Source organism: Crocodylus porosus, unplaced genomic scaffold (genome assembly GCF_001723895.1).
Source record: "Crocodylus porosus isolate Cpor-Errol unplaced genomic scaffold, CroPor_comp1, whole genome shotgun sequence".
NCBI classification, from domain to species: domain Eukaryota; kingdom Metazoa; phylum Chordata; order Crocodylia; family Crocodylidae; genus Crocodylus; species Crocodylus porosus.
This window is the reverse complement of record NW_017728949.1, coordinates 8,728,428-8,754,561: the sequence shown is the minus strand read 5'-3', so window position 1 is coordinate 8,754,561 and position 26,134 is coordinate 8,728,428. Positions and strand designations below refer to the sequence as shown.

General features: G+C 42.8%; 1 protein-coding gene across 2 annotated transcripts in view; it reads right to left on the bottom strand.

Annotated features, from left to right (window-relative positions):
• Positions 1-26,134, bottom strand: part of UNC80 (unc-80 homolog, NALCN activator) — a 195,195-nt gene that overhangs the window by 1,035 nt on the left and 168,026 nt on the right. Inside the window, exons 55-64 of one of the 2 annotated variants that reach the window (XM_019553642.1) lie at positions 25,778-25,901; positions 24,928-25,134; positions 20,212-20,396; positions 16,184-16,349; positions 14,725-14,904; positions 11,317-11,455; positions 9,010-9,066; positions 3,200-3,281; positions 2,601-2,712; positions 621-829 (exon numbers count right to left, since the gene is read on the bottom strand). In XM_019553642.1, coding sequence (XP_019409187.1) covers positions 621-829; positions 2,601-2,712; positions 3,200-3,281; positions 9,010-9,066; positions 11,317-11,455; positions 14,725-14,904; positions 16,184-16,349; positions 20,212-20,396; positions 24,928-25,134; positions 25,778-25,901 — 1,461 coding nt within the window. The remainder of the gene's footprint in view (positions 1-620; positions 830-2,600; positions 2,713-3,199; positions 3,282-9,009; positions 9,067-11,316; positions 11,456-14,724; positions 14,905-16,183; positions 16,350-20,211; positions 20,397-24,927; positions 25,135-25,777; positions 25,902-26,134) is intronic. The other variant, XM_019553643.1, reaches the window with a different exon arrangement.

Here is a 26,134-nt window from a genome sequence, read left to right as displayed (position 1 = left end):
AAAGTCGGGTTTTTCCATTCTTTTTGTTGATTCCCAAGAACATGTACCCCTGATGAACCAGATATAGAGATATCATTAAAAAAAAAAAGATTTTTATGCCACTAGGCCTCTTCTAACCTCTGGATTACCAGTTGTAATCTTTGCACCATAATATACTCCCATCAACAATTTTTAACAGCTAATTTATTTCAGCAATGACTGCAGGGTAAACAGGTTGTTGCAAAGCTTGATACTTTTGTTGTTACAGTAATATTTTTATAAAAATCTTTCAATGATGCACATGTTTACCCCAGCCCCAGCTCCAAAGAGCAGCAAGGTATTGGTAGAAGGATGTGCGCACATAGCTGAAGAAACAGGAGGAAGATATAGGATTAATCCAGCCAAGGAAATGCATTAGTGAAATTCTAATGGAAGTTGAAAGAATTAAGACAAATGTCTGGAAGTCGGTCATTTAAACAACCCGTAGTGCAGCTGGTGACCTCAGTCGAAAGAAAACAAAATAAATTTGTATCTTTGCTCCCCGGCTATGTCCCTTTATGTCCACCAGTGATATTTTGCATTAGACATTTTTACTATTTTTTTGTTTACTTCTTTAAAGGACAAGAACATGACCAATGTACCTGGCTGGTGGGCTGGTGGAGATCAGCCACAACAATGGCAGGAGAAGAGGTCAGGACAGGTTGATTCACAGCTTCCTGCTTGCTGACTTGGGCAGGGCTGCTTCTGCTGCCAGCCAGCTGCTGGGCTACCACTGGTGTGGCATCTGCTGTTGAGGGTGCTGTTACATCTGTCTGAGCTTCAGTGAAAGTCACTGATCGCTTTTGATCCACTGTAGTGCCAGGTGTAGGAGAACAAACACAAAAACACTCCAACTTAGGAAAAATAAGACTATAACTAACACTTTTTTTTGTATATATTGTGTCTATTTCCAAAGCAATTAAATTGTCTTTAGCTTCAGAACTCCTGTGTGAGTGAGATATTATCATCCTCATTCAGATAAGGAAATTGAGAACATATGCTTAAGTGACACACCCTAAGTTTTATAGGGAATCTGTAGCATATCTGGGAATAAAAATCAGGACTTGTTGACACACTTTCTTATACCTTCGCTAGAAAACAGACTAGTGAAAATAGAGAGCATGCAGCATGTAGTCACCAAAACTGAAATTTACCCAGTGGAGTTAATACCCCAGCTCTTGCTTTTAATAATGTTTGGGCACATCTACACGTTATTAATGCACTTCAGGTGATGCACATTAAATCCAATACCTCCACTGGGGAGGTACAGTAAAATTCCTGTTTTCCAGCATTCTACTGGCCGGCACCACACCACCATCCATCACCCCACACCACCGCCACGTGCAGCACCCGCCCCCCCCGCGGCTGCTGTCCACCACCCCGCGCTGCCACCGCTGTGCAAGCCCTGACCTCCAGCTTTGGTATTTTTAGATAACCAGCATTTTTACATTACGAGCACCCAGCATTCCCCACTCATGCCAGATAACAGAGATCTTACTGTACTAGAAAAAGGTGCATTAGCCTAGTTTAATGCACATTAGCTAAAGAGCACTTGTTTGTGATGCTTTAATGCACATTAAAATAGGCTAACAGTGCCCTTTGATAACAATATAGGGTTTATACATCTCCAACAACATTGTCAAGCTAACATTAGGCTGGCTTGCTGAGAACATGATTTCCACATGGACTTCAAAAACCTCTTGCAGGCTTCATGAGGTGCAGACTACAGCCGCTTGCCTTACTTAGTGGCTTTAGCAGCAGAAAGCACGTAGTGCTAGTGTTCTAAAGACTGAACTGGCTCCTCTGTTTTTGCCCCACATGCAGTTTTTAAAGGCCTATCCAATTTAGGTCTGAGGTATATAATACATTTCCTCTTTTACAAGTGTTTTACCGAGATATGTCAGTCACACAGACTAGCAGTCTCCAGACATGCAATTCTGGGTGCCACTGTGCATGTCTACAGATGCATTAACGCACAGTGGTTCCTGCGCATTCAGCTCAGCACCTGTAATAACAGGTACTAACTAAATGCGCAGTAACCCGCGCTACTACACAGTAGCACCAGCACATGCATGTTAGGTGATATTACTGTGTAGTAGACTAATTCCATTGTGCAGTACCATGGGTTTTTCCCACACTCTAATGTGCAATAGAATTAATTCCAAGCATCTCGTGTAAACACACACTAATGGGGAATTCATAATAGAGAAGATTTAAATTTTAAATCTTCTACCTTTGGGTGAAAACATAATTCAGTGTGTATGTCCAGCCACATCTTGCCTTTGGAGAAACTACCAATTTTGTGGAAGTAATTTTTCTGAGGTGAGTATATGTCCTCCAAAAACTGTACTGAAGCCACAAAATACACTTCACATAGGCTAATGAAGAACAAGTAGCAGTAACTTTGAAAACCTGGAGTGGACATGATATAGTGAAAGGCTTACATTTTAATCCCGCAAGCCATCCAATGCTTGTTATGAAAACTCTACAGGAGACATGCTTAGGTTCATTGCAAACCTAGCTAACACATCCTTAAAGGAAAAAGCAAAACAAAAAAACCCCCAAAGCAGTAGTTGCCTCACCACTTGGTTTTGTTTTTGGCTGTATGCTTCGACGAGTTGTTGAAAGTCGAGCCCCATGACGGTTACGAGGTTCAGTTTGGGTCTTCTGACGTGACAGAAGAGGCCTTCGAAGCTAAAGAATAGAATGAAGAATAATATTACACCAAGCAGATACTTGTGTATAACTGAAGCATTCTTCTCTAGGAGATTAAGTCTTGCCATTTATGTAAGACTAGTATGTCAACTCGTTTATCTTTTAGTGGATATACAATTTTGCTTTCTTTAATGTGGACATCATTTTACCAGTACTATAAAAGTTATGGCTGAAACATCATACTTCATGCCAATTCAGTTCTAATGCAGTGCCTTTGTTACAAATACAATAGTTATGGAAGGAAGGAATGAGAATAGTAATAGAAGGAAGAAACATACATTTGGAGATTGAAACAAAACATACCTTCTTTCTTGGTGGCTTGCTAGAACTGAATGGGTCAGGCTTGCCCAACCACTTCTTGTTAAGTCAGATAATGTTAATGGTATAATATGCACTGGGTAGAGGGAACAATAAATGGGCTGCTGGACACTGGCATAACCACGTTTGCGCCCTCCTCTGGTCTTACCTGCCTCAGGCCTCTCTTTCTCCCCAGAGGTTGCTGAAGAAGAAGATTCTGTTGTCCTGGTTCACTTTGAACACTTGCTACCCTGGAAAGTGTTAAGAGGGTTAGCCCAGCCACAGACGCACAGTGAATAATTAGTACATTCCCTGGCACTTGTGACTAGAAACACTAATGGCACAACCACTTCAAAGACAGTATATCTTTGAAGGATGGGAGAACTTATCAGTTAGGCTGCTGATCCCGGGGTTCGCACAGGAATGGGAGAAGGAATCATGGCATTCAGGACTAGGCCAGGTAGCACAGAACTGTAAAAACTGAAACTTTCAGTTTTCAGTCATTGATTGATGCATCCCATTGTTGAACATCCACTTCCCTGCTTCCTTTGCCACATTGGTACCCACAAACAAAGGCAAGGATGCCATTTTATCTCTTGGGGTGGGGGGTGGGGACGTGAGGATCATTATAAAGGCCGTTTTCCTCCCATTTGAACTCCGCTCATTTTGTCTTTTGCCTTTAGTTGCAATTTAAATAAACAAAATGAAATATGAACACAACTGACAAAGATTTAATGCACGTAATGGGTGCATGATATATGTAAACAAGGTTTCACATTCAACACTTGCAGCCTGAAACCTCTTTGTGGCTCACGAGCAAAATAAAAACAGTTAAACATTATGTTAAAAATCTTAAAGCATTCATTTTGTTTTTAATAGGTTGTCAACAAACTGAATCTCTATGTTAAAAAATCAAGCAGTCTGAACAATCAAGGGGACTCTCCTTACATCGTTAAGCAGCCTACACCACTTTTTCCTCAATCAACTTAATGTTGGTGTAGCAGATTCCCCCCTACCCTCCCTCTTCTTTTCACAATCCTGAAGTCCTCCCAGGTTTGTCACAATTAAAGCAGGCAACAGTCACAAAATGGCTTGATTGAAAAAACCGAATCTGAGACACATACGGTTACAATGGTAAGTAACATTTAGATGAACTTCTTTTAAATGGGACAGCTGCTTATTTGGGACAAAATTAAATCCAGTGAGGTATGCATCCCAATTAAGCAGCTTCTAGCTGTATTTAATATGCATTGCTGAATATTCAGTACTACAGTACATTCTGGTTTTGGCATGCTTTTATCTATAGGGGGAAGGGGGGATATTCCTGTTCTTTTGAATTTTCCTGGGCTTTGCCACCTCCTTTGGAGAAGGTAAGAGCCTCTAAGAGAAGTGAAGCTTGTTCTACAGACTTATGCATACTGGAAGAGAAAAAAATGGAGCTAATACCTTGGCAGGTTTACTATAGCTACACTACTGGAAAAGTGGTTTTGCTGAGCACAAAGAGAGAACACCCTCCTCTGGGCATATTCTCAATATTTGCATGTGATTTCCATATGGTTTACATACAAAACATTCTGAATATCAAGAAAAGACTATCCCTGTATGAATGGCACAGTCCTCGAAGCTACTTCCAGTTGGCAGCATTGCATTCTTGACCCAGACAACGGCTTTACAGCACGTGCAACTGCTTGGAATCCAGTAAACTCCAGAAGTGACACTTTCTGAAGCTTCCTAAGGCCGAGAGGATGCATTTACATTTTTTCCCTTGGGTTTGACATGCCTAGTGCTTGAAATTGTAGGGAAATTGTTAACTTTCTGTTTCTAGATTACTGCAAACCTTGCTCCAGGAAATTTTAAGAGACTTAAGATATATATCCATATGTGAATAATTTTAAGTGGAAAATAAAATCAAACTTATTTTTTAAAGATTGCAAAATATATTTTAAAGCGGTGCTGCAAGAGAATTGGCTATTCAACTAAGCGGCTAACTACCATAAAGTTATGGTAAGATGGTTCTTGCAGTTTCTGTGGAAGAATGATGTCTGTTAGTTCTGTCAATGGAGAGGCTGATCTCTGTAGGAAAGACTAAAGTTACATTCAGTTTAAATAACCTATTATTTACAGTAGTGGAACTTATACAAATGAGCATCATGCAAACACTTTGAGAACCTCATTAATCAAGGATGGCACATGATTCCTGTAGACATGACACAGACATGAGGGGGAAAAATGATTCCCATGAACAGATCTGTGCATTAAAGACAAGCTATGAAGAGACAAGTGACAGGCTGGACTTAGCTGCTTTTCCCATCTTGCATTCAGGGCTTAAGCCTGCCTTACAACACAAGTGAGACAAGGTTAGCATTCTAATGGATATGTGTCTCCATCAAAGACGCATTGCACAAGCTGGTATAATTCAAGTTGAGCATAGACTGGGGAGGTCCATTGCTGGCAAACAGTGAGAAGCACAACAGTGGAGATGAACAGAGATGCCTGCACCACCCTAATGTGACTGTCCTTTATCCCTTTCTCCTTTTACACTGATTCACCCAAATTTAGTAAGGAAGAAAGAGAAACAACTGTGAATTTAAGATGAATAACTGAATTTCCTGGCAGCTTCGATTCCATCATGGTTTGTTTTCTTCCCTGCAAGAGCACCAACCACCTTGTTTCTATGAAAATGAGTACCCTAGGGACTGTTGATGCATGCATACTCTCCTTCCTTTTCTGCCTTTCAATGTCTGCTAAACACAGCCAAGAGTGTACTATTTTGCTGCTCTTGCCTTATATTCAGGAGGTCAGTTCACAGGAATTATGTCGAGCAGTTCTAAATCCAATTCCATTTCAGATAACAATTTATTCCTCCTCTTTTGTGAAAATGGGATCAGATATAAGATTTTTGTTACACTGCATAAACCAGATTTATCTGGGGAGAACACAGCTGGAAACGTCCCCATCCATCATGACTGGTGCTCGGTCACTCACTGCATGCCCACGACAGGCGATGCGTCTTCCTAATCATGTTACTTCCTTCACAAGGTTAGGACAGAGACAGACAAACTAACAAGAATTCATGGATGCTTGTTGTCAACACTGCAACAAATGTTGGTCCAGTGTAACACTCAAATCATAGTGAAATAACTTTATCAAATTGGTATTTATAGTAAGATAAACAAGAAATAATGAAGCAAATAAATGTGTGACAGAGGAAAACAAAAACCAGAAAGAGCAAGTAAATATTTTTAAAACAATATTAAATGTATTATAGTCACTGCCAAAAATCCTGGTAATATCTTGGTAGAAAGCATGTGCTGTACTTCTCAAGAGATTGGGAATGGCCCATGTTCCCAGTATGTCAATTGATTGTTCTGGGACAAAGGTAACTCACATTTGCTGTGAAGGACTAGCAGAGAATGGGTTAATATGTAGATTAAATCCAGCTCCCAATTTCCCAGAAGCGTTTCAGCTGTCAGAATCAGTTTAACATAAAGATATTCCTATACACTCGCTATATTCATTGGTCTAATTTTCCTTATTAATCATGATGAAAAGTTTCTTTGTGCACCAGCTTCCAATCACAGAAGTTTTCATCCTTTTCCTTTGTGCTTTGGGGAAATCTCCCCTGTTTTCTCCAGTTATAATCTCAACAAATCATGTTATGAAGAAATCTTTATCGCCTACCCCCTTCTTTCTCCATAATGTGCATATGAATGCTGTTCTCTTTCTGTCTTCATTTCTTTTATAAGTGTAACTCTAATTGGTACATGGGCTTTACTGTTGTTTTTGTTATTGCTCTTTTCAATTATTTGAAATTCCTGCCTTCAACCATGTTTTATTTAATCTGTTATTCCATTAACCTAGGGTAAATACTACTGAACTTTGAATTTATTAGGCAATTCTAAACAGTTTTTATCCACGTATTTGAGAGCTAAAATCAAAGTTATCTAAAGAAAAATCTCAGCCTGATTTATTTAAAGCTAATGTTCCTGAATATAAGAGTGTATTTACCCTCTGCTATATCAATGATCTCCACAGTACAATAAGCAGTTATGCTGTCTGGCTGTTTTATTGCTTCTCTCCTTTAAAAGAAGAATCCAATTTACACATTTAAGTACATACCATACAGCTAAAACATTGCCTTTTCATCTTCTACAGAACTAAAATTATAGCCTTTTTCACAGAGATTAGATTAGCTTGCTCCACTACGTTCATTCTCTTTTAAGCTTTTGTGGCATAAAAGTGTTTCCTGCAGATGTCTGTGCCTTTCCCTGAGAAAATAAAACATCACCAGAAATATTCTTTCTGTATAAACCAACTTCCCCACACGTACCAAATGATTTTCTACTTTAGGAAAAACTCTGTAACAATGCAGTACAGGAGACAATGTCTTGTTTTTGGCAAAGGTTGACATGCTAGGATCCAATAGCAACCCACTGCATATATGTCTAAATTTCAGAGACCAAAATTAATTACGGAGTTTGACCTTGTCAACTGACTCATCTATCATAAAATACCTGGCCTTGTCATGAAGAGTTGTCATGCAGAATGACTCCCATGTAATAGCGTGAAGACATTTCACAATTAACGTTGGGATGGGACTTATTCATTAGGCCATACTGTCTTTATCTCAAACATAGCTCTCCCCAAACATAGACTAGTTAATTCTCACAAAGTGAATGCACTTAATTTCTTTTGTAGAACGGTTTCTGTTTTGTCTCAGCGTGTGAAATGTTGCTCAGTTGATTCTATCAGACAGGTGCCTTACTGATATTTTGGGAACAAAATACATTTTGCTATAGGATAACATTCCTGACTCTACCAAAGGAAAGCATCTTTTCTTGACAGCCCTTCCACATTACCACCAATCAGAGACTGATCTGTCAAGGCAAAGCACACGCAAACACAAATGACACTATGAATTATGGGGATGATCTAAATGGCAAAGCCAACAACAGACTTAATTTCCCATTTTTCAGCATAAAAAAAATGGTGAAATCTCAAAAAAAATACTATTTCACACAAGTGCCTCTCAACGTGTCCTCATCTTTAGTCTAGCAGGGTAAAATAACAAAGCAATGCAGTGTACTCTACATACCAGATTTCAGGGGTTGTGTCCTCCCAGAACAAAACAAAGGTACTCTTGGGATGAACAAAATCTTTCCCACCTAATGAGGATCACTTGAGAGGTGTGGCCACAGTAGCACAACAGTAAAAATGATGTAGCAGGCTGAACTGATGGTTAAAGGTGCAGCCCTCCCTTTGAAATCGTACAACCAACATATTTTAAAGACATGGCAATAATATTATTTGTACAAAGAACAAACTCCCCTGTTCACAAGAAGCAGGAGCTCACAAGTTTGTATTCTGTCACTGCCAGCATAATTTTGACTATCCAAAGTGTCTGTCTGAATGTTTTCTAAGGCTAGCATGTGAACAATAGTAATGCATAGTAATAAGTGGGGATTACTACAAGGACATTTATAAGGAATTGCACTCAGTAAGTAATATCAAGATTAGTATTATTAAAGAACGATAAAAGAAAATGCCTATGATCTGTACATTATTCTTATAATAGCGTTTCATGATGACAGTATTGAGAGTATAGAATGACAAATCTTTTTACAAGAATGTCTCTACATTGATGCTCGTAAAAGATTACATTTAATATCTTGTGCATACTATTTCTCATATTTTCAGAACCATAGCTAACAAGGGGAAAATCCAAAACAGACAAATATTTTAGCCCAGCGAACCTTTTTTTAACTCCTCAACATTGTTAACAATTAGAAGTTGTTGGCAATCAAAGCTGAAAACTGAAGATGGGTTGCTACACCTTTGACTTGCAGGCCTGAATATCAATGAACAACAAGAGACAGAAATGGAAAGAGAGACAAAAGGTGAGTAAGAGAGACAGAGGAGATAGGGAACCGATTATTTCCCAGCACAGACACTGACAGACAGGTAGTGTTGACACTGTACCTAGAGAGGCTGCCCTCAGCGGCCAGGCCCTGGGAGTCATCGAGGACATTAGGTTCACTGCAGGAGGGGCAGGGAGATGAAGAATTTAGGGAAAGAAAATGCAAAAAGCATGCAATTGTCTCTGTTTTTAAGGAAAAAAAATATCAACGAAATAAGAAAAAGGAAAAAAAAAGACGGTAAAATCATTTGGTCTTGCACTGTTTCATCAGAACTTATGGCTCAAGGCACAGAAAAAAGAACATCTGCTAAATTAAATTCTGGATAAAAGACTCAATCTCTAGATGGAGGTTATGATCCAAGGACACCTCCAAATTTATACGGTACATTGCATGAGCTAGGAAGCTTGTTAATATAATAGCACTTCTTGGGAACATAAGGGTGGGAAACAGTTTTCAAAGCCATTTTTCTGACTGCATTATATTATGTCCTATTTACTTTCCACTTCATTTCATAACCTTTTCCCCTATCCCTCACACATCAGTTCTCTTACTGAGATTTGTGCCTGTAATGCTAATCTACTTTCCATGACTTGTCAAACTACACCCAAGGTCTGGTTCCATTAAAAGACTAAACCTCCTGAAAGCTTTGTCTTACACTGCAATGAATCTGTAAGTAACAGCTGAAACATATACCAGCAAATCTGTACCCAATAATATTAATATTGCTTCTACTGCTGCATTGACTCCCTCTCCATTTCAACGTGTTGCCTCTTACACTGCAATGAATCTGTAAGTAACAGCTGAAACATATACCAGCAAATCTGTACCCAATAATATTAATATTGCTTCTACTGCTGCATTGACTCCCTCTCCATTTCAACGTGTTGCCTCTGATGAAGCATCCAGAAGGACAAAAGTGGTTTGCTACCTTACCAGCAAGAAAGCAATAACATTACTACTAAACATTAATTAGTTTACATTTTAATACCAACAAAAAGCCAAGTGACTATTTCTTGTCCATGATGAATAAAAAGGCTATGTGACTGTGAAATATGATATCTACTAAGCCTATTCTACACATATAAAAGGAGATTTTCCCAGTAGATTACATGCTTTAAAAGGCAAAGAGTCCAAAACTATGTTGTAACTACACATTTTTTCTTAACATCACCAACCAACAAGCACTATGGCTCGTGGCTCCTTGAAGGGAATATTTCTAACAGCAAAATGTAGACTTTTAGAAGATTATGCAGCATACAGCATATTGGAAATTTTGCAGCAAAACTGTTTTTTTAAAGGAAGGAAGGAAGTTAGCCAAATGAAATGGGTTTAAAAGTCAAATGAATCCTCAGAAGCCTCTTTTATGCAAACTCTTGAATACAATCTACTAGCTTGGATTTCTGCAAGTTGTTTCCCATATCTGTGTTGGTATAAACCATATCTGTTCCTTTTAAGCTGTGACATGCATCACAGTTGTTTCTAATTGAACTACAACTGAGACTGGGCTAGGCCCAGTTCCGCTTTATCTTCCTAAGCCAGTCAAGAAAGGATGCAGAAATCACGTTTCAAGGTTTGCAGAGAATGACAAATTCGTCTCTATGTTCTCCCTTTGTCAAAGTTCTTTAGAAATCTGTGCCACATACAAAATAAATAAATAAATATTGATTATGCACAAATAATGGAATTGAATTGGAAAAAAACTGTCCCTGTGGGTCTAAGACTCACATCTGACTAACAACCTTCTCCTCCTCTTCTAGTAATAGGAGGCATCTGAGATTATCTCCAGTGGACAAACAAGTTTTCCGGTTTTGAATAATGTCACAAATCCTATTTCATATTTGACATTTGCTTTTTGAGATGAGCTAATGTCCAGAGGAAAACGAGTCTGTTCTGAGATGGACACAGATTGCATTAGATTTTCCCAGTACCTTGGGATTCCTCTCTACTCATTTCAAGTGCTGTATTTAGGACCCATAAAATGAAACCTCTAAGAGTCTCAGGCACCCTAAAATCCTGCCAATGGTTTTGATATCAAATACAGTAACAGGAAAGGCATTAGCAGAGAAACAATAGTGGTGCTGTAAGATTCTGAGATTGCTAGAAGGAAATGTTTCTAACAATGAAATGTGGCTCTTATGAAGATTATGCAATATAGACTGTACTGGAAGATCTTTATATCAAACCCTGCAGCCTTTACCCAGTCAAGTGCTCTCACTGATGTCAATGGAACTACTTGCAATGCACGAGTAAATACTACAGGATCAGCTTCTTAAGTTGGCACTGACTTTACCATCCCTTATTACTGAGTCACACTCAAGGTACCCTCTGTTCTTGGGATTATATTGGGAAAGATGAAAAAGCACGTTACCTTTGGCTGGGTAACAGGCCCACCTCAGCCTGAGGTGCAGACATGCTGGAGATATGGCTGGAGAATCGCCTCCTCCCAATGGCACCCATAAGGTATGCGTCCTGTTCACTTACCACACTGGGCATGCTCACTGAGTCATCTAGAAACGACAATGACATGGGAGAGAGTGAGAAAAAGTCATCCCAAATCCTCGTGACATGTTTACAGTTTCCACGCATTCACGACTCAGAGGTCTTCAAATTCCACTCCTGCCAACGTACGCACGTGTACTTTCATTTGTGCCTGAGTAGCAGCAGTGTGGTCATCAAATGTTTGCAGAGTGTGGGGCTTCCCTAGGAAGCCCTCCCTATTAGGAAATGGCTCGTAAGAGTGGAAGTCTAGGATCTTTAGTTACTACTGCAATGGAATTGCTTTTGCTGTATTTACTTAAATCCAGAATGAGGTTTTCGCCCCATTTAACGTGGTGGGGGGAAAAGCTCTTTGTCTTGGATTCAAATACAAGGTGGCAGGAGGGCAGGTGGCTGCTGCAGCTTTCGCTGCAGTCCTGACCTGCTGCTTGCCTTCCCCAACCTTGCATCCTCCCCAACTAACCCTCTGGATCTAGCCCCACTCTAGCCTGGGGCACAGAGCATGTTGTTGTTCAGCCCAAGCCCAGCCTAGTAACAGCTGTTGTGGCAGTGGCAGCTCTGGCCAGGCCTGAAGCCTGGGTTGAGGCTGCCACTGCTGCTGCTGCTACTGGGCCAGGCTGGGGCAAGTGCACTCGGCTGGAGCAACATACTCAGTGCATCAGGCTTAAGCTATGTTGGAGCTGGAAGGTAAATGGCATGTGTGGGGAGCAGGCAGAGACTGCCGGGATGCGAGGAAGGCAAAGGTTGAAGGAGAAGAGGCAGAAGGGGGTCAGGCAGTGACAGGGGTGAAGACACCAATGTAGGGGGCTAGGTGTAGGGATTTGGGGTGGGGGCAAGCAGCAGGGGGGCAAGTGGCTCAGGCTACTTGACCTTCCCCATTGCCTGCCCCTCTACTGCCTGCTCCCATTGCCTGCAGCAGTGGCAGGTGGGGGATGACAAATTTACAATGCCCCTCTAATAACTAGATTCTGTACATGGAAAATAATAACTTAAGTTGGTGATGTTTCCATGTATAGAATCTAATTATGTGGGGAGGCATCTTAAATTCAGGGTCAACTTGGATTGAGAACATGGACATTTTGCTGATAATAAATTTTATGATTTAAAAAAACAAGATTATTAACCTTCATAGGAGCAGTGAAGAGATTTACCAAATCAACAGGTTTTCACTTGCAAAAATAAAGGTCTTTTCCCCCTCCTCAAAATGCTAATGTTGTGTTCACAGGAATAAGGTTGAAATGACTCAAATACATCACATACTGTCACAAGACTGTGCAGATTGTTGGATTTTTATTAGACATGCTTGACATTTTTAATGACATTTGGAAATGAAATAAAATATCAGGAAAAAAGTAACAAAAATCCCGCAAGTGTCAATTTTCCCAGCTATTTAGCCAGTCTAATAAAAGATTTCACTTTTACTCAAAGGACCTTGTCTGCCTGTGTCCTTATACCAACATGGCTGCAACCAACACCCCTTGTAATACTGAAAGATCAAATGATCAGTTTTGACTTGCTGGCATTTTTAACCTACCAGATAGTGTTAATACTTCTTGCTGAGAGGTTTGAGCTGCCTGCTGCCAACATATCATTATCTAAGCTCTTTTGCAGTTAATTTTGGATTAATTTCTTTCTGTTGTTCTGGTAGCTTTTGCACACCCATGCTGGTATGTCAGATAGCTTTAAATCAGATGAAGGTTAACTTAGGTCTGGCTTGAGGGCTTTTATGGACCTGAGCAAATGGGAAAATGCTTATTCTAAGTCATTCATACTGAATCCAACACTGTGACCAATGGACACCATCATCACCAGCTAAACAGCCCATCAGCAAACTTGGGCTGAACCTTGTTTCAAACTAAACCTTTCCCTTAAGGTACAATTAATTCCTTTATCTTACAAGCCATCACATTATTTCATGTGTTAAAGCACTGGGAGACCAAACTTTTTGGCAGGTGTGCCATACATTAGTTCTGCATCCGCCCTGAGTGCCACTCTGACCCACTTCCCTTGCCCAATCTGCTGCCCTGCTTTCTGTTCCCTGCCCTATCTGCCACTGTACTGCTTGCCCTTGTGTGCCACACACAGGCTGCCCATGCCACTTGTGGCATGTATGTTGCAGGTTGGCCATCCTGTTCCAGAGGCATCCTGCCTTAGCTACTCATGCATCTACTGTCTCCTAGGACCATCCAGCTGCCCTCAAGCAGCAAGGAGAGAGGGAAAGGTTTCAAGCTATGAAGGCAATACTTGCATCACAAGAAGACAATAAAAGCTGGAGGAATGGGAAGCTCAGGTCTGCTAGGCAGAGAGACGGTTGTTCCTGGCTTTTGGTTTTCAGGGAATGTATGCAAAACTTGGAGTTACTGATATCAAATTCAATTAAAGCAGATCCCCATGTCTCATGTGCAACTCAGCTGAAACCACATAAAATGTCTACTCCATGCTCTGAGAGGGTACCCTCACTCATGCCCCACTCACCCCTTCTCAGTCACATGTGTCCAAACCAGAAATACAGCTGTGAAGCTGCTTTGGAGGCATCCCTTGCAGTTGTTCTCAGGCATGAGAGCAGCCTTCCTAAGAGCACAGGGGTTGGCACACTCAACATGAAAACAGGTTTGTGCAAACCCACATCAATTAAAACAAAGGCAGAGTCACCAGCCCCTCCTTGCAAACTAGTACCAGGAGATTTCTCACAATGCACGGCTTGTATTGCCTCTGCTACTAGTAGGCAGACACTACCCACAGCTTAATCCTACACAGTGCAGCTCTGTGCTGCATGCATGAACATATGGTTAAAAATTATGAACAGGAAAGCAAAGGTGTTATAGCAGCGAAATGTCTGCTACACTAGTTCTCAGGTAGCTCCTGTCTGTTAGCTAGATTAAGGCCAAAGAGGTAACTGATAAACACCTTCTCAGTATTGTGGGGATTGCACTTCAGCTCCTGTCTCTTACGCTAAATTCTCTCCACACCCTGCCTTGGGCAATCTTGTGCCCAAGAGTAAGGAAGGAGACACACCTGGACTCAAGATATACAACTGCTTTGAGAAGCAGCCACACCTAGTTTTTAACCTGAAGCCCACATGCAACCTCCACTCACACTGAAAGTTGGGGAGCAACCACTATTTGCTGCTGCCTGGGTGCAAGCCTAGCAAGGCCTCAACACCAAGCAGTTGCAGAATATTTTACTGCTCAGATCAATGGCTTGTTCTCTCTGTAGATCAGAGCTGAGCTTGGGTAAAGAGATTCAACTTTACTCTGCTCCTGTAGCAGTAGACACATACTTTCTTCATCCTCCTCATCAGTCCGGCTCAGAGTGTCCTGCGAAGCTTGCTGTGAAGGCTCACTGTCCTGCTCCCAGACTGTGCCAGTGCCTGTGTTGGAGCGGGACATGGTAGCAAGGCTGAGGCGGTAGGCAGAGGTGGAGGTGCCTACAGTGCTGATCGAAGTCTTCCCTTGATAGGCTGCACAGATGGGAGAAACCAAGCCCAAGACAGTCAGGATTATGGGGAAAAGGACATTGTTCGAGAAGGGCAAGACCTTTTATTTCAGTTTGGATAGATGGGGAAGAAGGGATGAGCAACAGTGGGATGGAAGCACAGTTGACTGCAACAGCTCTGCTATGGAAGCAGGACATTAAAGGCAGAGAAAAAGTATGCTGTGCTTACTTGGTGCTAGATCCGTACTGTTGCCCTGGCTCAGCTCACCCGTTCCAGACCTTTGGCTCTGCAAACTTTTCTTCCCTGATTTTCTCCCTGAGCCTTATTGCCACTGCCCCAACTTTGTCATTTGTAAAGCAAGGCAAATGTTTATGGCAGGAAGAAAGAAAGGTAAGGTGAGCTAATCCGTTTTCTTTTTAGATTGAAGCTCAGAATATTTGCTATATTGTGTAAGCAAGAGCCGCCCTCTAGTGGCAACAAACTAGAGGAGAAAATGGTCACTATAATATGATGAGGGTGGAGGATGAGGTAGAGGTGGGTATGTGACTGATCTTGTACAGCCCTGGATCTCAAAACTTTTTAGACCCAAGGCACCCCTCAGATAAATGCTCACCTTCGGTCTTACCTTAATTTTTTACTACAGAAACCTAATAGAGCCATTCTTCTGCTGCAAAGAACTCAGAAAGACCACAATAGGGCAGAATGCTTTTAACACTACAGATTTGTATTTAAAATCTCTAGGTTTGTCCTGTGATTTGTGTTTGTACACCTAACATTGTGCTAACATTGTGGGCACCCTGCAGCACCCTTGAAAGAATCTCAAGGCATCCTAGGGTGCTGTGACAGCCTGGTTGAGAATCACTGATTTAGAAGTTTGGAGGAGTCCAAAATGCTGAACCACCCTTTACAGGAGAAATGAGAAAAAAAAATGCCTGCTACTGAGTAATAAGCAAATAATCCTACAAGAGGGGAATTCAGAATACCTAGATCTAAATGAAGTCTGTCACCTGCAAAATGGGAAAGTTACCAGCTCAATGGACACTCAGACAGGTTTAGCCTACAGCACAGGATGGGCCAGCTAGCTTGAGCTGAAAATAGCAGCAGAAACAGGTGAGAGGCTCTGTGCGTGTATGTGTGTGTGCATGCAGATAAGCTTCCTGAAATTCTAGGATGAAACTCACTTTAAAAATAAACAACATTGCTTGCTGAGGTCAGCATGATACTGTAACCCAATGCACACCTTCAGATAAGTCCACCCTTCTCCTTCTTTTGCCGCCCCCTCTCCATCCCTGGATGTCCGCACCTGACCCACTGTGCACTGCTTCCTTCAGGATCTTTAGCTCATTGTTGAATTCTGCAATGAGGGAGCTCTTGCACAAAGGGCGTGGGATGAAGCGCCGCTCTAGCTGGTCAGCAATGTGTTGTCGGGCAGTCAGTTCTTCATGATTCTCTGCTGGTTGGGCAAGCAGCTGAGAAAGAGGCATACAGTACAGATTTAACAACAGAACACTTCGGCATCACAACACTTAGCTCTACATTTAGCTGGTAAGCGCTCTGATAGCATTAATGGCCATCAAAGACCTCCATGTAACCACCTGAGGCACTGATCTTGAGAACTGATGAAACCCTGCAGTTCCTTTTGAAGTCAGGGCTTTTTTCATTGTTCCTAGGATAAGGCTTAACAATGCAAGATGAAACACCTGCCCACCTTACAAGGAGTTCTCTGTAAGTACATTTAATGCTGGCCCATGAGAAAACCCTGATTTCTGGAATTCCTAAAATGCTATAATTCATTTCTGTCCCTTCTGTAGCAGCGCTGCCACTCAAGAGGATAGTGGACGTTGAGTTTACAGACAATGTATTTCACTGTACTCTCCATTATTCTTATTCATCAATACTATGAGGCAAATTATCCCAGCCAAATTATCATGGAGGGGGGATGATGAGACTTATTTTGCACCAACATGCCTGTAACCAAGTACATGGCTCAGGGCCAGGAGCCCAACTGCTGGGGGTTAATGAGTACTAGCTTGCCTGCTTTGGGGCATGGGGCCACTGACATGGATGACTGTCTAGATCAGAAGAAGTTAAAAGCTCCCAGGGAGCGAAGCTGAGGGAAAGAGGGAAGACTATGGTGCCAAAGGGGCAACACAGAGTCAGGATAGTCCTCTTTAAGACCATGGAAGGACAACAGGTTTGAGTTAACCCTTTGCTGATTGTTTATGTGTTTCTTTTGTTACGAATGTTGGTATTCCACTGGGGGGCAAGTTTGCCCCAGAGAAAACAAAAACCTGAGTGACAGCATGCTACACATGGTGGAGAACACAAGGATTTTAAAATCCATCATCAGCTATGACTGGGGAGGCAGAGGCTCCAGAAAGGGAGTCAGAGTTTAATATGATCTGGCCCCCCATACAAAGGAAGTGGAGGGTCAGGGAACCCATTGGGAGGGTGGGCTGGGTTAGGCTGGGGAAGGCCAAGATTGAAGGGAGGATCCAGTATGGCCAGTTGGGGTAGGCCAATGGGACCATAGTGGATACAAAATTAGCAATCCAGGATCCCCATCTGGAGTTGTAGGGGGGACCACCTAATAAGTGTGGCCACAAACAATGTCAGAGGGGGCTTAGCGGTCCCAACTGTTGGTCCTGAAACGATACTGAGTCCAGGTTTTGAAACTGGCATATGATGTAGCTTTTGGGGGGCACTATTTTGGGGTGGAAAAGACCCAGGATAGAGTGCTGGTGAGGTTCTTTTGGCCTGGTATATACCAGGAAGTCAAAGTTTATTGTGCATCTTGCCCAAAGTTCCAGCAGGTTGCCCTCCAATTCACTCATAAGGCCCCACTGATGCCTGTCCCATTGGTTGGCATACCCTCTTTCACAGTCATCCACAGGCTTTTCACCCTTTGAATTACTATATAGCAGGCAGCCCTGAGGAGTGTTAGATCTCCTGGCAGGCCCAGGGGACAGTGACACAAAACATATTTCAGCATATGTTGAAACTACAGGAAACGTTAGCCCTGGCATGACTTCTCACAAAGAAAAATCTCAAAGCAGCCCAACAAGAGCAAGAACAGCAATATAATAAAAATGCTTAGCTCCGTGTCTACCAGCTAGGAGACTGAGTCCTACTATTACTCCCCTCCTCCAAGAATATGTTACTGGCAAAGTGGCAAGGATCTTTTGAGGTCCTGCAGAGGGTAGGTCAGGTAAATGAGGTTCACTGGGAGGGGAAATGGCATGGTTCACAGATATATCATGTTAACCTGTTAAAACGCTGGAAGGCCTGAGGGGCCTGTCTGAGCTCTACATGTCTACTGGAAGCTGGTTTGGATGTTCTGGATGCCCTCCTGGATCCAGTAGCAGGCCTCAAGCTAGGGAAGACTTTGACCCTGACTCAATGGGTTGAAATAAAGAGCCTCCAGGCTGTGCAATTTAAAAGGGACACTCGAGAATCCCAGCTGACTGTGGTAAGTGGTGAAACAAGAAATTAAGAAGATGTTGGACTTAGGAATAATAGAGGAATTGGCAAGTGAGTGCACTAGTCCAATTGTGTTGGTGTCAAAACCTGACCATATCATCTGATTTTGTATTGACTTCTGCAAAGTCAACACAGTTTCAAAATGTGACGTGTAACCTGTGACCAGAATAGAGTAAATGGTGGAGATAATAGGTAATGCAAAGTACATAACCACCTTGGACTTGACCAAGGGATACTGGCAAAATCCTTGAGATCCAGCTTCTTGAAAAATCATGGCCTTTGCAACACCCTGATGGCTTGACCCATTTAAGACATTACCTTTCCATTTACATGGAGCTCCAGCAACCTTCCAACATTTAATGGACAAAATACTCTGCCTGCATCAGGCAGGCATATGGAGCTGGCTATATCAACACGTGGGCGGACCACCACCAGCGGGTGAAAGAAGAGTTGCAGGTGATAACGAGTAGCTGGTCTAACAACAGTGTCACCTGGGGTATATAGATATAGACTGTGATATATATTGGGCAATGGTAAAATCAGGCCCCTAGTAAACAAAGCAGAGGCCTGATGGAAACACTGGTGCCAAGAACCCAGAAGCAAATATAGTCATTTCTGGGACTGGCCAGCTACTATTAGCAATTCATCCCAGAATTTGCAGCCATTACAGCCCCACTGACTGACATGCTGAGGAAGGGAGCACTGCAAAGAATTCAGTGGTCACCCAAATGTGAGAGAGCATTTGGGGCAGTAAAATGGCTTCTATGCAGTCCTATGCAGCCCAGAGTTAATGAAAGAGTTTATATTGCAGACCAGTGCCTCAGAGTGCGGCCGGGGGATGGTTCTCTCCCAGGAGTCTGAGGATGGATAACACCCATGCTGTATATCACTAGGAAACTCCTTCCCTGAGAGCAGACATATGCCATCACAGAAAAGGAGTGCCTGGTGATTAAGTGGACAGTTAAGGCCCCGCACTACTACCTCCTAGGGGCCTAATTTCATTTAGTCACTGACCATGCCCCTTTAATAAGGCTTAACACCATGCAGGAGGCTAAGCCCCAATTGACAAGATGGTACCTGCCTATACAACTTTTCAATTTCTTGATACATCACTGCCCTGGGTCAGCACACACAAATGCAGACTTCTTTTCCCAAGAGGGGGGCTGGGGTTTGAGGAAAGGGGAAGAGTGTATCCTGGGATCCACTCTTGAGAGGGGGGATGTGTAACGGGGTGCATGGCTCAAGGGTGGGAGCCCCGCTGTGGGGGGTTAACGAGTAATAGTCTGCCTTCTCAAGGGCATGGGGCCAGCTGACAGGGATGACCGTCTGGCCAATAGGGCGTTAAGAGCTCCCAGGGAGGGATGCTGAGGGAGGGAAGGCTATGGTGCTAAGGGGGCAGCACAGAGTCAGGACAGCCCTCTCCAGGTCTGTGGAGGGACCACAGGTATGAGGCTAGTCTATGAGTTTCTTTTGTTATGGACGTAGGTCATCTTGTGGGGACAAGTTTGCCCCAAGGAAAATAAAAAAGCTGTGTGATAACCCACTACAATGCCATATTACAATCGGTAGCTTCTCGGATCAGCTGGATTAGAACTACTATAATTATCACTCAGTCTTTGTATTGCCCAATGACAAGCTGTTTGGATGAATGATCCTTAGGTGCAAGAGGTCCTGTATACAGGTTCATTAGAGAGTCATGACTTCTAAAATGTTGGTCTTTCTACAAATGTTAAGAGTGCAATTTCCCCAAGCCTCTGTCACATTCTCCTTTGCAAGGCACTCTGGGATATCCTGCTTAAAAGTATTATTATTTAACAAAGAAACTGACACTAGGACTAAGGGTGGTATTACCTTGCACTGAATGAAGGGCCGCAGGAGCACAAAGATTGGGATACGAGTCCGAACGATGAAATCAAGGAAATCCCACAGGGCAAGCCCGCCCACTTTCCGCAAGGCCATCTCTTTGACTTGTAGGCTTAGCCAGTACCACTGGCTGCCAAGCTGGCGCTCAAAGCAAACAAGAATCACCTTCAGGGCTAAAAAGAAACAAAACCCAGTACACATCAAGTGTTGTGGAGTCAGAGTTGCTTACATCATCCTGCAAAGACATTTTTGGACTGGAGGGTTGGGTGCAGTACAGAGTAGTAAGGTAGTCTTAGTTTAAACAAAAGGCTCAGTCAGGAATCATGGATACCTTTCCCAGCATCTTCCAGTGAATTCCTGGAAGATTTTCCTACCATCCATCTACGTCTTTTTCATTTCAGTGACTTCTTCCTTATTCTGAAATGTTAATCTCTACAAGCAGTCCAGTGTACTGGACTCCCCTAGAAGGGGAGTCACTATGTGACTTGTGAAGTGTTTCTTCTAGGCCATTTATGGGGCAGGAAAGAGGGACCTTACAGTACCAAATGAAATCTGAAGTGTTCGATCAAGCCAAGTACCACAGTCCACTAATATAACTCACTAATCCTGTGAATGGACAAGATTAGATACACAATTATGCTGCTTATTAAAAGTTAGATTGTGACTTAGATTATATGCCCATTCAAAGAAGCAAGAATCCCCTATGCATGTCTCATTAGGTAGTTTGAACCTTGGATCCAGGGAAATGGAAATAAGGAGAGAAGAGCTAGCAAAACACGGAGAGCCTTTACTCTACCTTTCTCTACTGATTTGCCAAAGGCTGGAACAGACAACATGTTTATACAGGTTTAATTGACATCATACCAATATAAAAATGTTGTAAACAGATAATATCCCCAAAACTCAGATAAATTTGCCTAAACTACTGAAGAATTAGCCCTGAAAGAATCAAAGCAAAGTTCCAACAGAATAAAACAGTGGATTAGATTTTGTCTGTCCATTTTATTACGGCTCAGCCAGTATCACTGGCAGCCATTTTATTGTAGCTATTTTGTTACGGCAAACAAACGGTCATTTGCTCTCCTGCACCTAATGGGGAGGTGCAGTAACAGCTGTGACCTGCATGCTGCCACCACAGGATAGTGGTACATCTGTCTGGTCCGATGTCATTTAAATAGCTATAAAAAACTGCTCTAAATTACATTGAAGTATGCATTTGTCTATGTCCCAAAAGTCACTGAGCCAGTGGGCGCAGTTGTGAGGAGAGGTCTGTGTAGTAATAAGGTATAGGTCAATAGCAAATTATTACCTTTTACAGAAAACACTGAACAGAAGGAACTGTCAAGCAGTGAAGTGTCTCTTAGGCTAGAAACAGACGTCGCTGAATAAAGCAGCACAGCTGATCTGCTTCATTGGGTGAAACACACATTGCCCCTTGATGATGCAGCACAAAGGGCGATGTGATCTCTCTGCTTTCCCCACTCAGCCAGACTAATTCTGTGTTCACAGGGATAGACCTGGCTGAGAGAGAACCCCAACTTCCCTGGTTATGGTGAGGCACCCCAGATTCCCTGGGGTACCTATCTATAATCAGGGAGAGCAGGCAGGTGCTCTGGAGGCTCAAGGAGTCCATGTGTGCTATGCTTGCAGAAGGTAGGATTCGGAATGACAGCCAGCATGGCTTTGTCACACACAGGTCTTGTCTTACCGATCTCATCTCCTTCTATGACCAGGTAACTTGCCACCTGGATAAGAGAGAGGAGGTCAACATTGTATACCTAGACTTCCAAAAGGCCTTGATTTGGTATCCCAGGATGTTCTCATGGGAAAACTGGAGGATAGCAGGTTTAACTGCTCGACAGTCAGGTAGGTAGAAAACTGGTTGCAGGTAGGACCCAGAGAGTTCTAATGAATGGATCTGTGTCGTCCTGGTGAGAAGTGGCCAGTGCTGTCCCTCAGGGGTCTGTGCCTGGTCCAGTGCTTTTCAACATCTTTATCAATGATTTAGGTGTGGGGGTGAAGAGCTCACTGGCTAAGTTCGCAGACAACACCAAGTTATGGGGGGTGTGGTCACGCTTGAAAATAGGCTGCAGATACAGGCAGACCTAGACAGGCTTCCAGGTTGGGCAGACCGGAACCAAATGAAGTTCAACATTGAGACGTGTAAAGTGCTCCACCTGGGGATGAACATACTCCAACATACTTACAGGCTCCAACATACTCCTACATACTTACAGGCTCAGTGGTGCTGAACTGACTAGCATCACAACTGTAAGGGACCTAGGCTCAGTTCATACTAATATAGACCATAGTAAAAACATGAGCCATCAGTTCGATACTGTAGCCAGCAGGGCAAACAATACTCTGGCATGCATCAACCAGTGCATTTCCAGCAAAACCAAGGAAGTGATTCCACTGTACTCAGCACTGGTGAGACCGCAACTGGAGTACTGCGTCCAGTTCTGGGCACCGCACTTCAACAAGGACGTGGAAAAACTTGAGAGAGTCCAGAGAAGAGCCCTCTGTATGATCAGAGACTTGCAGGGCAAGCCATACAAGGAAAGGCTGAGGGAGATGGGTCTCTTTAACCTATAAAAGAGAAAGCTGAGAAGGGACTTGGTAGCACCTTACCGCTATATCAGGGGAATACATCAAGGGCTCGGCGAACAACTGTTCACCAGGGCACCCTTGGGGAAAACCAGAAGTAATGGCTACAAATTCCTGGAAGACCATTTCAGGCTTAACACTAGGAAAAACTTCTTCACAGTTAGGGTGTCCAGACTGTGGAATAAACTCCCTCCAGAAGTGGTGCAATCGCCTACCCTGGAAATCTTCAAGAGGAGACTGGACTGTCACCTTGCCCGCCTAGTGCAGGGGGGCTGCACACAATGATCTCACAAGATCCCTTCCAGTCCCTTACAATCTATGAATCTGTCTATGAATCTATAATGGACTTCTGCCACAGTAAAGTGGCAGAGTCCATCACTACCTGCTGTTGAGCCACTGATTTTCCTTTGGGCTAAGTACAGACAGTTAAAAATTCTGAGGCTGAATTTATTCAGTCTTTGCAGGTTAGTCTGAACTCTGTAGATAAGTGAATAGAAATTTTCTTTTGATTCTGGAAATGCAGCTACATGTCTGCAGTGGTGCAGGCCAGAAGCCAGGATGTGTTAGAGCAGACCTCCCTGCTTGGCTGGAGCGGACAGCTTGGGCCAAGGCTAACTTGCCCACTCTGTATGTGGAGGCTTTCTGGGGAGGTAGAAAGCATCCTGGGATGCTGGAAGACTGAGAGTTAACTTGAATCTGGAAGGGATCTCAGACAGAAGTTCAATAAACCAATTTATTGCTTCTAGGCCTTTTGGCTCAGATCAAGTGTAGTTCTCGGTTTCTTGTGGACTAAGATGAAGTAGAGATATCCAAATCCCATGACCTCCAGGCTTGGGCCTAGACACAGGATGCCTGCCAATGGACTTGGGAGTATCTGAAGTCCCAGGGTGAGAGCCTGGGATGGGATGGCTCGCCAGTTGTAGTACCAGACATGGTGTTTAGAACAATTGAGTTCCGCCTGCTCACTTGATATGGTTTTTGGAACAACTGAGTTCTGCTCAATCAATATGATTTGGAACTGATTTAGCTGATTTGACCTGGAACATGAAATATATTAATAAAAAAAAATCAATAAACCAATTTAAACTAAATCAGTACAGTCTGATATCACATCGATCCAGATTTATCTTAAACTACTTTTGGCCATTTTGAAAGTGGTTTATGTGCACTGAACTTCTGTTGTGTTACAGATTTGAAATGGTTTCAGATCACTTATATCAGTTTATTGTAGTGTCTGTCCCTGACCTTGATGTGGCATGACAAACACTAGCAACATCTTTCACACACCATTTGTGCAACCATAAACATTTTTATGGCATCACAAATGAGATGCCAGGTGACATCTGTTTCCACCCTTAGCTCCCTCTACACTTCAGTCACATGGCATGACTGCATCATGCATTGACTATAACCTAGCTGCTTTGGGTACCATGAGTACTGATGCTCGATGAATTGAGTCTGCTGGAGTGTGGTAATTACCTCACTCCAGCAGACTCCCGCATCACATGTATCAGCGTCTTTGCACTGAAAAATGGCGGTGGTGGAACTTTAACTAAAGCTCTTCAAACATGCTTTAGTTAAAGCATCCCCGCCACCATTTTTCAAAACAAAGATGCTGATACACGTGACTCTCTGGGTACTTTAATTACAGCAGCTCTTGGAGCCTCTCTAATTATAGGCCACCCTCTTCACTTACCCTTCCCCCCAATCCCCTGGAGCACGTGTATAACTGCCCTTAGATGCCAAAGGATTCTGTGCAAGATGTACAAACCTGGTCAGGACAACAGTCACTGTAGCTTCACTGCTATTGGCACCCAACCTGGCTATGTTTAAATTAACTTGGGTCTATCTAAACATATTGTGGTAACACCTCTATCTGCCTTGAGATAGCACTGTCATTCTAGCTATTTCTGGTGTAGTTCACTCTGTGCACTACCCCTTCCTCTTGGCCTCACCTGAAACAGCTGTAAGTAGTTCAGTTAACCGGAGCCTGTCAGGATTTTCTCTCCCTCCATTGTGGCTTTACATGGTGTCCTGAATGCCCTTCCCCCTTTTGCTGTTGTTTTCTTTTCATTAGGGAACGGGAACTTTACTCACCCAAGTAAGCTGCCTGGCTGGTGGACTCTGCAAGTCCTTCCCTGCGCAGGTCCTTCCCAGCATCCCCGGGGGTGGAGCAGTGTGCAGGGGAACTCTCCAGCATGAAGTTCTTGCTGCGGGATGTGCTAATGATGCGAGGTGGTAGGAGGATATTAATAACAGTCTGGAGCAGCAGCAGGACTTCAGGCTGCTCCAGCCATGGGCTGTCTGTAGTGCATGGAGAGGGGTGGCAGAAAGGGGACAGAAAGAAAATGCATCAGGCCACATTCTATCGAAGCACAAAAGACTCAGTTCCAAACTCATCCCTTCCACCAAACTCATCCCCTACCTTGTTCTCCTCCTGTGAGCAAAGGTAAAGTTATTTTAGCACCAACGCACACAGCAGCATGGCACAATTAAAGATCTCAATCTTTGAGCAAAATGATCTCATCTCCCTTTCCCTCCACCCTCATTCTCTGTTTTCACCAGATAACAGGCATGGAATTTGGTGGCGGGCAATCAGTGGTGACCCAGAATCACTGAGCCCCTCCATCCTTTCTACCCCATTAACTCTGGGACACACTACAGAGGAATTTGTCTTCTCCAGCACACTCCTTGTCAGGTTACCTATTTCAAAAGGAGAAGTGCATTTGTTAAAGAGTGAATTCAAGAATGACTGATCTCTGACACAGTTGAAATGGAAACGAGAAACAGCAGCTCACACTGAAGGCTTTTCAATCTTCCCAATGAATTCTAATGGCATATTACCAGGGACAGGAAGCCAAATGAAAAGCAAGAGAGTAGGAAAGTGGAAACATTTGTTGTTTGAAGGGGGAAGAAAAAGAAAATCTTTTTGTTAAATTAATCAGACCTTTGCTTCCAGATCCTACTGTGAGGACAAATGGAATCAGTAGGTTTAAAAGCATTCCTTCCCTTCTCTCCTGATTGGTGAATGGGGAGATCACATGGCTTAGGGGAAAATCTTCTTTCAAAGCCTGTGCAATAATAATAAGACAGGATTAAACATTTTCATCAGCCATTTAAAAGTATATACACTGTAGGGAATGATGATCCCCATACACTTGTTTTTAAAAACAACACAATACAGCTGTTGGCCCTATTAACTTACAAATTCTGAGTATACCTGTATGAGGGAAGAGAATTCGAAGAGTAATCTAAATTTCACCTGCTTTAGCATAATCACATGATAAAGGGCCAGATTCCAATC